The sequence below is a fragment of the Ranitomeya imitator genome, chromosome 4 (genome assembly GCF_032444005.1).
Source record: "Ranitomeya imitator isolate aRanImi1 chromosome 4, aRanImi1.pri, whole genome shotgun sequence".
Classification (NCBI taxonomy): Eukaryota; Metazoa; Chordata; class Amphibia; order Anura; family Dendrobatidae; genus Ranitomeya; species Ranitomeya imitator.
The window spans coordinates 356,986,131-357,002,923 of NC_091285.1; the positions used below are offsets into that span (position 1 = coordinate 356,986,131).

The following is a 16,793-nucleotide window of genomic DNA, read 5'->3' on the forward strand; positions in this document are numbered from 1 at the left end:
TTTACAGACATCATCATAACTGTCCCCATTGGGGCTCACAATCTACATTCCTCATCAGTATGGGAGGAATCGGAGAATCCTGAGGAAACCCACACAAACACGGGGAGAAGATAATAATATAAGTTACCTAGGCATTTTACACTTCCAACAGCGTACGCAGAGGCAGCTCGGGGTTTGTTGGTCACCAAGGCAAGTTCTCCAAAATACTGCCCCCTGGAATACCGAGCAATTTCTACCGCTTCGTTCTGTTCTACATCTGCTTTACTCTAAAAAAGAAAAAGTATTAAAGATTCCAAAGATATAAAAATATATATATGTAATATCTATATCCATGTAGAAAATACAATGCAGCAACATATTTAGTTATGGGTGCAAGGTCTCTTTGATATAAACCTAAATCATCCAACACGATATGGAAAAAGAAAAGGATACAGCACTCCAACAAACTGTGCAAAAATAGACCTCTTATTAGTCCGTGTGGCTAATTAAAGGTACAATTTTTTGCAGTTTGTTGGAGTACTGCCTCATTTTCTTTTTCGTGTCTAGAATCAGCTAGAAAAAGGAGCAGACAAGCTCGTAAGTAAATTCTCTGCCCCTTCTGGGTGAGTATTCCACTTACGGTACATTTCTTCAGTAGGACTAGGACGGCAAACACAAGAAACAGTCGGTATTAGTCATTATTTTACAAAAAGATCATCTAAGATGACCAAAGAAGGATTATCATTAGTGATGAGCGAGTGTACTCGTTACTCAAGATTTCCGAGCATGCGTGGATGTTCTCCGAGTATCTTGGGCGTGCTCGTAGATTGTTTGTGTCCCCACAGCTGCATGATCTGCGGCTGCTAGACAGCCTGAACACATGTGGGGATTCCCTAACAAACAGGCAATCCCTGCATGTGTTCAGGTTGTCCAACAGCAGCAAATCATGCAGCTGCGGTGACACAATCTACGAGCACGCCCAAGATACTCGAACACCCGAGCATGCTCGGAAATCTCAAGTAACGAGCACACTCATCTCGCTAACTACAAATGACCATCATAAAAGATAACCAGCATTCCATTAATTTACTTTTTAATCCGGTCGACAACTTCTGTGCGCACAGAACGATTGCTAATACAATTGTTCTGAGAATATAGAATACCAATGTTCTTGGCAGTATATGTCCTGTTTACACAGGCCAAATTGCTGCTGCGAAAGAATGATTTTGCAGCTGGCTAATAAAGAAGAACAAGCATTTTTTTCATTCTCCAAGAGTTTGCCAATTAATTGAAATTTGGGAACGAAGGTTCCTATGGTTGTTTGTTCCAGAATATTTGAGCCCAATGGTCTAATATATCGTTGAAGGTATCAGAATGCATTTTATAAGATTAAAATATAACAAAATTGAAGATGGTCTATCAACATACACAAAAATATATGAGGAAAACAAACATTCATGTTTCATTCTGATGCAACTTCCTTCTGTGCACTTTGAACAACAGCCCTTTACCATGAGCGCGAGGTGACACAGAGGCATATGGGAGGTGCAAACTTTAGAATGTATTTTTAAACTCTAGCTCCCACAGAAAATACAAGACATTGTAATGAGTGACTCACAGTAGCAATATGAGGCAGTATGAGCTGTGTGCACATTTTGAGCTTTAGATGACAATGCCTGGGACCCCCATATTATCAGAGCTGAATGGAAGGAAGTACTATAACTAATTTTCCTTATAGTATATGGTGGATTTCACGGCTTTAGAGCTGTGTAAGGTCCTTTCCATTTTACTAATCACAGCCCTATTTTGCATAGTATGAAATACATTGTCATAGAGCAGGAATAATTTTACCGGACAGACCTCATGGCTACAGCTGAACTGCTGGGTTACCCCTCTTGTGGGTGCGGAGGTGACATTACTGTCCTACACTGTAAGTTGGTCCTTAAAGAAATCTTATACGATTTAATAAAAAGTATATACTAAGAACCTCAAGATCAGCTTAAAAAAATGTTGCTTAAAGGGGTTGTCCACTACTTGGACAACCAATTCTCAATCACTATGTTTCCCCAGTAAAATAATAACACCTACTCTCACCTCCGGCACTGGTGGTGTTCCAGCGGTGTCAGCACTGGCTCTCTCATGGCTCGTGTCACATCGTTATGTCAAGCAATCCCTGTGGCCAATCAGTGGCCGTTTCACTGAACCTCTCATTCAGACTTAATTGAGATCTAGAAGAAGTCAGAACTGTGGCTGCTCTCACTTCTTCTGGATCTAAATTACGTCCAAAGGAGGGGAGAGTGAAGCGGACGCCGACTGGTTGTAGGGATCATGTGACATAATGTCATGCGAGCCCTGGGAGAGCCAGTGCAGACACTGCTGGAACAGCGCTGGCACCAGAGGTGAGTATAGGTGTTATTATTTTCCCGCCGAAACAGTAATTCAGAAGTGGTTGTCCTAGTAGGAGACAACCTCTTTAACCACAATAGATCACTGGAGAACAATGGAAAGATTTACTATTTATATTGAGCCAGAATTCTTCAGTATATGTCATACACAACGGTTGTCAAGTTTTATGTAGACACTTTTTGATTCTCGTTTTTACAAAGGAGTGTGATTTCATGGAAAAGGTGATTTATTTTACTTGATGCACAAAATGTATCATCCAACATGAATGCATCTATTCTCCTTTTAATTGTGTAACTTAAGAATAGTATGAATAATTCTGCCCCATTGTCTCTATTGAAAAAAGATAACTAAAACTCAGAAATGTTGACACGCCTTGCCTCTGGCTTAGTGTATAATTCTTTTAACACTGCAAATGTGAACTCATCCAACCTTTCCATCTTATTGTCTTTACACTTCAAACCACATATTACAGCTATGTGACCACTGTGTCCTGCCCTATTATGTCTCCCTCCGGTTCAGCAACCATAGCCGAATGCTATTCACAAACTGCAGAAACTGCAATCTGTAATCTTCTGACAGATCCTAAAGAAACACATGGATTTTAGTTTCAAATCCCTTATTAGACTTTATCTTCATTTAGGTGACCACTGCACTTAAGCAAAGTGATTGGAATGAGATCATATTAAAAATGGCTATTTTAGTAATTAATATTTAGTAAAACATGGCTCCAAACATTAAAATTCTCTATAGGAGTTTTCTACTATATACTATAAAATATATGGCAATTTGAGTAGCTATGTCATTAATCTTCGAAGCACTCAGTGGGGCCAGTCATTGACCCTGAAGAGCCCTGTCCTCGCCATAAGTCTGCCATGCATGATCGCCCACTCTCGATAGAACACCATGGGCGATATGGAAACTGCCAGATGCGATAATATGTTTGCGCTAGTAGTTCTATATACAATATGTATGGATGTTCATTTAAAATATCACATTTTACTGTAAAATTCACAGATAATAATAGGAAACTTGTAACTCACTGGATTTGTTTTTAACAGAAATACATCAAAGCTATATCAACAATACCTTGCTTTTCATTGTTATTTTCACTTCACCAGTCTCGACAATAAAAAAACTGTCTGCTCCATCACCCTGTGGAAAAATATAATGCACTGTGGATCAAACATCTGGCGGAAACACCACCAATCATTAACAAAAAACGTTGCGCCGTTTTGACCACTAGAAGAACTGAAAAAATACACATGCCACATATTTCTGAGTCCAGTGTATTCAAGAGGAAGCTGTACCCCTCTTCTCACCCCCATCACAGTGACTGATGACGGGCTAGCCTCAATGATAAAATCCCCAAACATTCATAGTTAGACATTCTACCACTGTGTTACAGCAAAGCTTGTTTTGCTTTGAAACGGACACTTATGTAATAAGATCTGATTCTGATAATAAAATGTTAAATACCTGAGCAATAATTTGTTCTCCGTCACTGTAGGCTTTGGTGTCTATGACATCTACCACCTTTAAACGTTCTGACAACTGAAAATAAAAAAAATATATATATAATTGTTGTAAGGTCACTCTACAGACAGATTTTCTTTTCCTGCCCCAAAAACTTACTTCTAAAGACTTCAAGAATGGTAGGGATTCAATGAAGTTTTCATACGTTCTTCTCTTCTTAGCATTGTTTTTCACAATAATTCTTCGGAAAGTTACTCTGTCCTTCAATTCAAAAAAGGAAAATAAAGACGATTGATTTAGTCTTAAATATTACATCTGTATGACAATATAGGGAAAGCTGGCTTACTAAGAAATAAGCTAAATTAAAGGAGACCTATCACCGGGAAAAAAATCATTATCTAAAAGGAGACTAAAATATAAAAGTTTTCTCCAATATACTATATATAATTATGAAAACTAAAACATTTTTTGCAAATATAGTGACAATAAAAGAGAAACTGATGTGGAGCTCTCCGCTGTCTCACTGTTTGACAGCTGTGTGAAACTTGTTTTTAACCCAATAACGACCGCCAATATGCCTTTTAATGGTGGCAGTTAAGGGTACTTATTCCTCAGCGCTGCTTTTTAACAGATCTGAGAAACAAGGGTATAGCGTCCCCCAGGGTCAGAAAATCTTCGGAGTCTCGGCTACCAGGGGTAGCCGAGACTCCGGAGAACAGGATTCAGGTCGGTTTTTACCGTTCCCTGTGTTGCGATTGCCGTTATTCACCGAATAATGGCGACCGCAAAAAAAAGTCTGATTTCCCATTCATTTCTCTCTACTCTGATATCATCTAGCATACCAGAGGAGAGAGAAATGTGGTCTTCCGAGCTCCCCCCCCCCCCCCGGTACCTCCAGTGTCCCTGGACCCTCCGGCTCTGTCCCCCAGTGTCTTCTTCTGGGAAGAAAATGGCATGCGCATGCTAAGTGCGCCTGCTGAGATCTGCTGGCCAGTCAAGCACCCGGCAACTATAGGAGATTTTTCCTATTGGTTCATTTTGATCACTGTGATAGACCCTATCACGGTGATTAAAATAAAAACTAAATAGTAAATCAAACCTCCCTTTATCACCCCCTTAGTTAGGTAAAAATAATAAAATAAAAAAAATATTTATTTCCATTTTTCATTCGGGTTAGGTTTGGGGCTAGGGTTAGGGTTGGAGCTAGGGTTAGGGTTGGGGTTAGAGCTAGGGTTAGGGGTTATGGTTGTGGTGTTGGGGTTATGGTTGTGGTGTTGGGGATAGGGTGGTGTTGGGGATAGGGTGTGTTGGGGTTAGGGTTGTGGTTAGGGTTGGGATTAAGGTTAGGAGTGTGTTGGGGTTAGTGTTTGGGTTAGGGCTGTGTTAAGGTGGGAGATAGAATTGGGGGTTTCCACTGTTTAAGTACATCCAAACGCAAAAAGGTGCCCGCCATTCATTCCAGCCAATTTTGGGCTTAAAAAGTCAAACGGTGCTCCCTCCCTTTTGAGCCCTGCCATTCGCCCAAACAGTAGCTTTTCCCCATATCGGCGTAATCAGGAGAAATTGCACAACAAATTTTGTGATCCATTTTCTCCTGATATCCTTGTGGAAGTAAAAAAATTTGGTTCCAAAGTAAATTTTTTGAAAATGAGAAATTGCTGGCAAACTTTTAACCCTTATAACTTCCTAACGAAAAAAAATTGCTTCAGAAATTGTGCTGATGTAAAGTAGACATGTGGGAAATGTTATTCAAGTATTTAGTGTGACATATCTCTCTCATTTAAGGGCATAAAAATTCAAACTTTAAAAATTGCAAAATTTTCTAAATTTTTGCTAAATTTCAATTTTTTTACACAAATAAACGCAAGTCATATCGAAGAAATTTTACTTCTATCCGTTATCCTCATACACAGAGGAGGTGCCGTTATCCTCATACACAGAGGAGGTGCTGTTATCCTCATACACAGAGGTGCTCTTATCCTCATACACAGAGGAGGTGCCGTTATCCTCATACACAGGGGAGGTGCCGTTATCCTCATACACAGGGGAGGTGCCGTTATCCTCATACACAGGGGAGGTGCCGTTATCCTCATACACAGGGGAGGTGCCGTTATCCTCATACACAGAGGAGGTGCTCTTATCCTCATACACAGAGGAGGTGCCGTTATCCTCATACATAGGGGAGGTGCCGTTATCCTCATACACAGAGGAGGTGCCGTTATCCTCATACACAGGGGAGGTGCCGTTTTCCTCATACACAGGGGAGGTGCCGTTATCCTCATACACAGGGGAGGTGCTGTTATCCTCATACACAGGGGAGGTGCCGTTATCCTCATACACAGGGAAGGTGCCGTTATCCTCATACACAGGGGAGGTGCCATTTTCCTCATACACAGGGGAGGTGCCGTTATCCTCATACACAGGGGAGGTGCCGTTATCCTCATACACAGGGGAGGTGCCGTTTTCCTCATACACAGGGGAGGTGCCGTTTTCCTCATACACAGGGGAGGTGCTGTTATCCTCATACACAGGGAAGGTGCCGTTATCCTCATACACAGGGGAGGTGCCGTTATCCTCATACACAGGGGAGGTGCCGTTATCCTCATACACACGGGAGGTGCCGTTTTCCTCATACACAGGGGAGGTGCTGTTATCCTCATACACAGAGGAGGTGCTCTTATCCTCATACACAGGGGAGGTGCCGTTATCCTCATACACAGGGGAGGTGCCGTTATCCTCATACACAGGGGAGGTGCCGTTATCCTCATACACAGGGGAGGTGCCGTTATCCTCATACACAGGGGAGGTGCTGTTATCCTCATACACAGGGGAGGTGCTGTTATCCTCATACACAGGGGAGGTGCCGTTATCCTCATACACAGGGGAGGTGCCGTTATCCTCATACACAGGGGAGGTGCCGTTTTCCTCATACACAGGGGAGGTGCCGTTATCCTCATACACAGGGGAGGTGCCGTTATCCTCATACACAGGGAAGGTGCCGTTATCCTCATACACAGGGGAGGTGCCGTTATCCTCATACACACGGGAGGTGCCGTTATCATACACAGGGGAGGTGCCTTTATCCTCATACACAGGGGAGGTGCCGTTATCATCATACACAGGGGAGGTGCCGTCATCCTCATACAAAGGGGAGGTGCCGTTATCCTCATACACAGGGGAGGTGCCGTTATCCTCATACACACGGGAGGTGCCGTTATCATACACAGGGGAGGTGCCTTTATCCTCATACACAGGGGAGGTGCCGTTATCATCATACACAGGGGAGGTGCCGTCATCCTCATACACAGGGGAGATGCCGTTATCCTCATACACAGGGGAGGTGCCGTCCTCATACACAGGGGAGGTGCCGTTATCATACACAGGGGAGGTGCCGTTATCCTCATACACAGGGGAGGTGCTGTTATCCTCATACACAGGGGACGTGCTGCTATCCTCATACACAGGGGAGGTGCTGTTATCCTCATACACAGGGGAGGTGCCGTTATCCTCATACACAGGGGAGGTGCCGTTATCCTCATACACAGGGGAGGTGCCGTTTTCCTCATACACAGGGGAGGTGCTGTTATCCTCATACACAGGGGAGGTGCCGTTATCCTCATACACAGGGAAGGTGCCGTTATCCTCATACACAGGGGAGGTGCTGTTATCCTCATACACAGGGGAGGTGCTGTTATCCTCATACACAGGGGAGGTGCCGTTTTCCTCATACACAGGGAAGGTGCCGTTATCCTCATACACAGGGGAGGTGCCGTTATCCTCATACACACGGGAGGTGCCGTTATCATACACAGGGGAGGTGCCTTTATCCTCATACACAGGGGAGGTGCCGTTATCATCATACACAGGGGAGGTGCCGTCATCCTCATACAAAGGGGAGGTGCCGTTATCCTCATACACAGGGGAGGTGCCGTCATCCTCATACACAGGGGAGATGCCGTTATCCTCATACACAGGGGAGGTGCCGTCCTCATACACAGGGGAGGTGCCGTTATCATACACAGGGGAGGTGCCGTTATCCTCATACACAGGGGAGGTGCTGTTATCCTCATACACAGGGGACGTGCTGCTATCCTCATACACAGGGGAGGTGCTGTTATCCTCATACACAGGGGAGGTGCCGTTATCCTCATACACAGGGGAGGTGCCGTTATCCTCATACACAGGGAAGGTGCCATTATCCTCATACACAGGGGAGGTGCTGTTATCCTCATACACAGGGGAGGTGCTGTTATCCTCATACACAGGGGAGGTGCCGTTATCCTCATACACAGGGGAGGTGCCGTTATCCTCATACACAGGGGAGGTGCCGTTATCCTCATACACAGGGGAGGTGCCGTTATCCTCATACACAGGGGAGGTGCCGTTATCCTCATACACAGGGGACGTGCTGTTATCCTCATACACAGGGGAGGTGCCGTTATCCTCATACACAGGGGAGGTGCTGTCATCCTCATACACAGAGGAGGTGCCGTTATCCTCATACACAGGGGAGGTGCCGTTATCCTCATACACAGGGGAGGTGCCGTTATCCTCATACACACGGGAGGTGCCGTTATCATACACAGGGGAGGTGCCGTTATCCTCATACACAGAGGAGGTGCTGTTATCCTCATACACAGGGGAGGTGCCGTTATCCTCATACACACGGGAGGTGCCGTTATCATACACAGGGGAGGTGCCTTTATCCTCATACACAGGGGAGGTGCCGTTATCATCATACACAGGGGAGGTGCCGTCATCCTCATACACAGGGGAGATGCCGTTATCCTCATACACAGGGGAGGTGCCGTCCTCATACACAGGGGAGGTGCCGTTATCCTCATACACAGGGAAGGTGCCGTTATCATACACAGGGGAGGTGCCGTTATCCTCATACACAGGGGAGGTGCGGTTATCCTCATATACAGGGAAGGTGCCGTTATCATACACAGGGGAGGTGCCGTTATCCTCATACACAGGGGAGGTGCCGTTATCCTCATACACAGGGGTGGTGCTGTTATCCTCATACACAGGGGAGGTGCCGTTATCATACACAGGGGAGGTGCCGTTATCCTCATACACAGGGGAGGTGCCGTTTTCCTCATACACAGGGGAGGTGCTGTTATCCTCATACACAGGGGAGGTGCCGTTATCATACACAGGGGAGGTGCCGTTATCCTCATACACAGGGGAGGTGCCGTTATCCTCATACACAGGGGAGGTGCCGTTTTCCTCATACACAGGGGAGGTGCTGTTATCCTCATACACAGGGAAGGTGCCGTTATCATACACAGGGGAGGTGCCGTTATCCTCATACACAGGGGAGGTGCCGTTATCCTCATACACACGGGAGGTGCCGTTATCATACACAGGGGAGGTGCCGTTATCCTCATACACAGAGGAGGTGCCGTCCTCATACACAGGGGAGGTGCCGTTATCCTCATACACAGGGAAGGTGCCATTATCCTCATACACAGGGGAGGTGCTGTTATCCTCATACACAGGGAAGGTGCTGTTATCCTCATACACAGGGGAGGTGCCGTTATCCTCATACACAGGGGAGGTGCCGTTATCCTCATACACAGGGGAGGTGCCGTTATCCTCATACACAGGGGAGGTGCCGTTATCCTCATACACAGGGGAGGTGCCGTTATCCTCATACACAGGGGACGTGCTGTTATCCTCATACACAGGGGAGGTGCCGTTATCCTCATACACAGGGGAGGTGCTGTCATCCTCATACACAGAGGAGGTGCCGTTATCCTCATACACAGGGGAGGTGCCGTTATCCTCATACACAGGGGAGGTGCCGTTATCCTCATACACACGGGAGGTGCCGTTATCATACACAGGGGAGGTGCCGTTATCCTCATACACAGAGGAGGTGCTGTTATCCTCATACACAGGGGAGATGCCGTTATCCTCATACACACGGGAGGTGCCGTTATCATACACAGGGGAGGTGCCTTTATCCTCATACACAGGGGAGGTGCCGTTATCATCATACACAGGGGAGGTGCCGTCATCCTCATACACAGGGGAGATGCCGTTATCCTCATACACAGGGGAGGTGCCGTCCTCATACACAGGGGAGGTGCCGTTATCCTCATACACAGGGAAGGTGCCGTTATCATACACAGGGGAGGTGCCGTTATCCTCATACACAGGGGAGGTGCGGTTATCCTCATATACAGGGAAGGTGCCGTTATCATACACAGGGGAGGTGCCGTTATCCTCATACACAGGGGAGGTGCCGTTATCCTCATACACAGGGGTGGTGCTGTTATCCTCATACACAGGGGAGGTGCCGTTATCATACACAGGGGAGGTGCCGTTATCCTCATACACAGGGGAGGTGCCGTTTTCCTCATACACAGGGGAGGTGCTGTTATCCTCATACACAGGGGAGGTGCCGTTATCATACACAGGGGAGGTGCCGTTATCCTCATACACAGGGGAGGTGCCGTTATCCTCATACACAGGGGAGGTGCCGTTTTCCTCATACACAGGGGAGGTGCTGTTATCCTCATACACAGGGAAGGTGCCGTTACCATACACAGGGGAGGTGCCGTTATCCTCATACACAGGGGAGGTGCCGTTATCCTCATACACAGGGGAGGTGCCCTTATCCTCATACACAGGGGAGGTGCTGTTATCCTCATACACAGGGGAGGTGCTGTTATCCTCATACACAGGGGAGGTGCCGTTATCCTCATACACAGGGGAGGTGCCGTTATCCTCATACACAGGTGAGGTGCTGTTTTCCTCATACACAGGGGAGGTGCCGTCCTCATACACAGGGGAGGTGCCGTTATCCTCATACACAGGGAAGGTGCCGTTATCATACACAGGGGAGGTGCCGTTATCCTCATACACAGGGAAGATGCAGTTATGATACACAGGGGAGGTGCCGTTAACCTCATACACAGGGAAGGTGCTGTTATCCTCATACACAGGGAAGGTGCCGTTATCATACACAGGGGAGGTGCCGTTATCCTCATACACAGGGGAGGTGCCGTTATCCTCATACACAGGGAAGGTGCCGTTATCATACACAGGGGAGGTGCCGTTATCCTCATACACAGGGGAGGTGCCGTTATCATACACAGGGGAGGTGCCGTTATCCTCATACACAGGGAAGATGCCGTTATCCTCATACACAGGGGAGATGCCGTTATCCTCATACACAGGGGAGGTGCCGTTATCATACACAGGGGAGGTGCCGTTATCCTCATACACAGGGAAGATGCCGTTATGATACACAGGGGAGGTGCCGTTATCCTCATACACAGGGGAGGTGCCGTTATCCTCATACACAGGGGAGGTGCTGTTATCCTCATACACAGGGAAGGTGCCATTATCCTCATACACAGGGGAGGTGCCGTTATCCTCATACACAGGGGAGGTGCTGTTATCCTCATACACAGGGAAGGTGCTGTTATCTTAACCCCTTACCGGCATCGGACGTACTATACCGTCCGATGCCGGCTCCCCTGCTTTGATGCAGGGCTCCGCGGTGAGCCCGCACCAAAGCCGGGACATGTCAGCTGTTTTGAACAGCTGACATGTGCCCGTAATAGGTGCGGGCAGAATCGCGATCTGCCCGCACCTATTAACTAGTTAAATGCCGCTGTCAAACGCAGACAGCGGCATTTAACTACCGCTTCCGGCCGGGCGGCCGGAAATGACGTCATCGCCGACCCCCGTCACATGATCGGGGGTCGGCAATGCGTCTGGATGGTAACCATAGAGGTCCTAGAGACCTCTATTGTTACTGATCGCCCGTCGCTGTGAGCGCCACCCTGTGGTCGGCGCTCACAGCACACGTGCAATTCTGCTACATAGCAGCGATCAGCAGATCGCTGCTATGTAGCAGAGGCGATCGTGCTGTGCCTGCTTCTAGCCTCCCATGGAGGCTATTGAAGCATGGCAAAAGTTAAAAAAAAAAGTTAAAAAAAATGTGAAAAAAATAAAAAAAACGTAAAAGTTTAAATCACCCCCCTTTCGCCCCAATCAAAATAAATCAATAAAAAAAATCAAATCTACGCATATTTGGTATCGCCGCGCTCAGAATCGCCCGATCTATCAATTAAAAAAAAGTATTAACCTGATCGCTAAACAGCGTAGCGGGAAAAAAATTCGAAACGCCAGAATTACGTTTTTTTGGTCGCCGCGACATTGCATTAAAATGCAATAACGGGCGATCAAAAGAACGTATCTGCACCGAAATACTATCATTAAAAACGTCATCTCGGCACGCAAAAAATAAGCCCTCAACCGACCCCAGATCATGAAAAATGGAGACGCTACGAGTATCGGAAAATGGCGCAATTTTTTTTTTTTTTTTTTTTTTTAGCAAAGTTTGGAATTTTTTTTCACCACTTAGATAAAAAATAACCTAGTCATGTTTGGTGTCTATGAACTCGTACTGACCTGGAGAATCATAATGGCAGGTCAATTTTAGCATTTAGTGAACCTAGCAAAAAAGCCAAACAAAAAACAAGTGTGGGATTGCACTTTTTTTGCAATTTCACCGCACTTGGAATTTTTTTCCCGTTTTCTAGTACACGATATGCTAAAACCAATGATGTCGTTCAAAAGTACAACTCGTCCCGCAAAAAATAAGCCCTCACATGGCCAAATTGACAGAAAAATAAAAAAGTTATGGCTCTGGGAAGGAGGGGAGCGAAAAATGAACACGGAAAAACGAAAAATCCCCCCGGTCATGAAGGGGTTAAAACGGGATGTAGTTAGGTAAGAAAAGATGTCAGATGAATTTCTGTGTGTTATGTAGAGCCAGGTGTAGAAGGCTAGAACTAATTATATAAATAGAATACAATAAAAGCTAAGTTTTATCCAGGCTTTGATAAGTTTCTTTTGCCCCTTTGGGCGATATGGTTATGAAAATTGATTTTTTTACATAGGTAAGCAGAGTTTATTTTACAAGACATCTGTGAGATAGAAATATTGTGGAGTGCTGCATCCATGCTTTGCTATGTGCATTTATTTTTTTAACCTCAGGTGACAATGTAATGTTACACACAACCACCACCAGGGGGCATTCAATAATCGTCCTAATACTATTCTCAAACAACATTCTGTGTGTATTGGAATATGTCATTTACATGCAACACTAATCCTAACAATGTATTCATTATCACCTCACAATTCAATGTAAATGTAGGAAAAGACAATGGTTGTAAAAAGTTATCAGAAGAGGTACTGTATATTGACAGTATGTATACCACAATGATTATATATATATAAATATATATATATATTACACACACACACACACACACACACACATATATATATCACACACACACACACACACACACACACACACACACACACACACACACACACACACACACACACACACACACACACACACAGTAATTACACTAATAAAACCCCTCATTTTGAGATGCTTTATACCCATGCTGCCAAATGCTGCATATTATATTCTAGTTGATGGCAAATTAATAATTCATTATTCATCTAATTGGTTCAGAAATTTCCTACATAATTGCAGCCGATGTAATAAACCATTACAAAGTAACCCCGATAGATTTTCTATTGGATTTTTTGATACAAAGCAAAATAGATTCCACAACAAATCCAGCTGTTGACATTGTGAATAGGCAATCTGTAGGTGAATGATCAAAGGTCAAAACATATTATACGTCCAGCAAAAATATCATTTTATAAAGTTGGTTTTAAAATTCTAGGTTGTTCAGAATACTCACAGCATTACACAGCCGACCTTTACGGGATAGTAGATACTCTTATCACGTCATGTGTACTGACAAATCGCTCCTTTTCACCTGCTGGGGTATCATGGATGAAGCACACACTACGACATGGGCAGGATTACAGGAACCTTCCCTAATACTTGGCTGGCCAACAACTGGCAGCAGTGACAGCCTCCAAAGGTTCTTGGAGCTATCTGCAGCCATCATGGTAATCACAGAGTTTCATGCGATAAGTGTGAAAAATTGGTGGTGAGTGAGCTCCAGCCTTCTGCTGTCATTGCTATTTCATAGTCTTATAACCCTTTAGATGCTGTGGTCAATAGCCATGGCAACTACCTAAGTTTATAGACTATGTGCACACGTTGCAGATTTGCCTGCGGATTTTTCTGCACTAAATCCGCAGCTCTTGGCAGAAAACACAGACGCGTTTTTAATGCGTTTTATGCGCTGTTTTGATGGGTTTTCTTATGCAGTTTTGTATGCGTTTTATGAAAGCTAAATAAAGATGTATTATTGAACAAAAAAAAAAGATTTGTGATGTCATGTCTTGTCCAACCTCCTCTTTTACTTTTGTCCAACCCACACTCCATTACACACATAGGGAGACAGACAGACAGATAGATGGAATGAGATGGATAGATGTACCGGTAGATAGATACAGTTAGGGCCAGAAATATTTGGACAGTGACACAATTTTCGCGAGTTGGGCTCTGCATGCCACCACATTGGATTTGAAATGAAACCTCTACAACAGAATTCAAGTGCAGATTGTAACGTTTAATTTGAAGGGTTGAACAAAAATATCTGATAGAAAATGTAGGAATTGTACACATTTCTTTACAAACACTCCACATTTTAGGAGGTCAAAAGTAATTGGACAAATAAACATAACCCAAACAAAATATTTTTATTTTCAATATTTTGTTGCAAATCCTTTGGAGGCAATCACTGCCTTAAGTCTGGAACCCATGGACATCACCAAACGCTGGGTTTCCTCCTTCTTAATGCTTTGCCAGGCCTTTACAGCCGCAGCCTTCAGGTCTTGCTTGTTTGTGGGTCTTTCCGTCTTAAGTCTGGATTTGAGCAAGTGAAATGCATGCTCAATTGGGTTTAGATCTGGAGATTGACTTGGCCATTGCAGAATGTTCCACTTTTTGGCACTCATGAACTCCTGGGTAGCTTTGGCTGTATGCTTGGGGTCATTGTCCATCTGTACTATGAAGCGCCGTCCAATCAACTTTGCAGCATTTGGCTGAATCTGGGCTGAAAGTATATCCCGGTACACTTCAGAATTCATCCGGCTACTCTTGTCTGCTCTTATGTCATCAATAAACACAAGTGACCCAGTGCCATTGAAAGCCATGCATGCCCATGCCATCACGTTGCCTCCACCATGTTTTACAGAGGATGTGGTGTGCCTTGGATCATGTGCCGTTCCCTTTCTTCTCCAAACTTTTTTCTTCCCATCATTCTGGTACAGGTTGATCTTTGTCTCATCTGTCCATAGAATACTTTTCCAGAACTGAGCTGGCTTCTTGAGGTGTTTTTCTGCAAATTTAACTCTGGCCTGTCTATTTTTGGTAGTGAAGTATAGCGCGGCACAGCTGTGTCGGTGCTCAAGAGAGGTTTCCCACACCAGTAGATATGATAAATAAATAACTTGGCACTCAACTTGGTGAATAGTGGTAATCAAGAAAATCAAAATTTATTACTTAGAATAGCAGTCCAGTGAAATAGACGTTTCGGTCAAACATAAAGACCTTCTTCAGTAAACTGCATGAATATATAACAGTGCATTGCAATTACAATGTTGTAAAACAAGACATGAAAAAATAAAAGATAAATCTCAACATAAAATAAGTGATGGGAGGGAAGGAAGGAAGGAGAGGAAGGGAAGAAATAATTTTTACATACCCGACTGCTGTAAGGTGGAATGTATACAGCACTTGTATGTGTATATAGGACTGAGGGGTCCTAGGAAAGAATCCAGTAGGACCTAAATGATGACGGCAGAATAGCCTAGAACATTGGAGCTGTGTATTAGGAGAAGTGCCATATCAATAACAGGAATAGGAGAGAGAGATATATATGTACTAACCAAACTAAAGGTCATCAGTATAGATCCACATAGAATATGAAGTAGTATGATTTGGAAAACGGAGCTGTAAGAGTAGAATAATAGGTAATTAGTCACTAGTAGTGAGACTAAGTTATAGGGATAAATCAAGGAGTAGAGGTCTCACCTATTTAAGATGTCTGGGGAGATATGTGGCTAGGAGGGTAATGTCACATATATGGCAGAACGATGTGCCCAGCGGTTAACTGAGGGTGAGAGAGAGAGACACACTAAAGTCGAGCTAATGTGGCAGAGGAGAACTATAGAAATAATGTAGCTCACCTATGGGCAGAAAAGGTCCTAAAAGGAATACTGGGAGCAAAAAGAGCCTAAAACGGATAGGAAAATAAACAGGTATAACGCTCTGAAGAGAGGCCTCTGGAAAATGGAGGGACAAAGACTGCTCACCTCTTAGAAAACGTATACAGGAAACTATCGTGGGACGATAATCGAAAAAACAGCTCCTAAAATATACAGAACAGTAACTAGCAGGACACGGGAACCGACAAGTACGGGGCTGGAGTGGCAGGTATAGGGCTAGGATAGCGCAGGTAACTTACCGATATGCTGCGGACCGAAGGAGTACATCAACGCGGTGTCCACCGCTGGTTGAATACTCTCAATGGAACGGAGCCGGGATTACATAGCGGTGGGGCGGGACTACAGACCGGAAGTACGTCGGTCCGGAAGCAAGCGCATGGCACTGTGGGACATGTAGTCCCAAAAGGCGGCAATAGCCGGAACTACAAATGGAGGGGAGAACGCCGTGGACTACGCGGCTAGAGATAGGAGGCGTGTCATCAAATGAATGGTGACAATAGGGCTAGAGTAAGGCCGGATGCAGGCGCTAAGCATAATGGGAACTGTAGTCACAGGGAATGGCCGTAGCTAAACGCTGTAAATTTGTAGTAAGGAAGAATGAGCATATCGTCAAAGAGATGATATGCGTAGGATAGGGCAAAAGCGCTATCCATGTAACGACATATAATACCAAGGACCGCATGTGCTAGTCTAAAATATAAGATGTAAAATGTGTAAAGTAATAGAGCAGTAAATAAAAA

General features: G+C 44.8%; 1 protein-coding gene across 1 annotated transcript in view; it reads right to left on the reverse strand.

The window, feature by feature from the left end:
* PRKAR2B (protein kinase cAMP-dependent type II regulatory subunit beta) overlaps positions 1-16,793 on the reverse strand; it is a 193,362-nt gene that overhangs the window by 1,042 nt on the left and 175,527 nt on the right. The window contains exons 7-10 of the mRNA XM_069765068.1: positions 4,018-4,119; positions 3,862-3,936; positions 3,472-3,537; positions 128-266 (exon numbers count right to left, since the gene is read on the reverse strand). Coding sequence (XP_069621169.1) covers positions 128-266; positions 3,472-3,537; positions 3,862-3,936; positions 4,018-4,119 — 382 coding nt within the window. The remainder of the gene's footprint in view (positions 1-127; positions 267-3,471; positions 3,538-3,861; positions 3,937-4,017; positions 4,120-16,793) is intronic.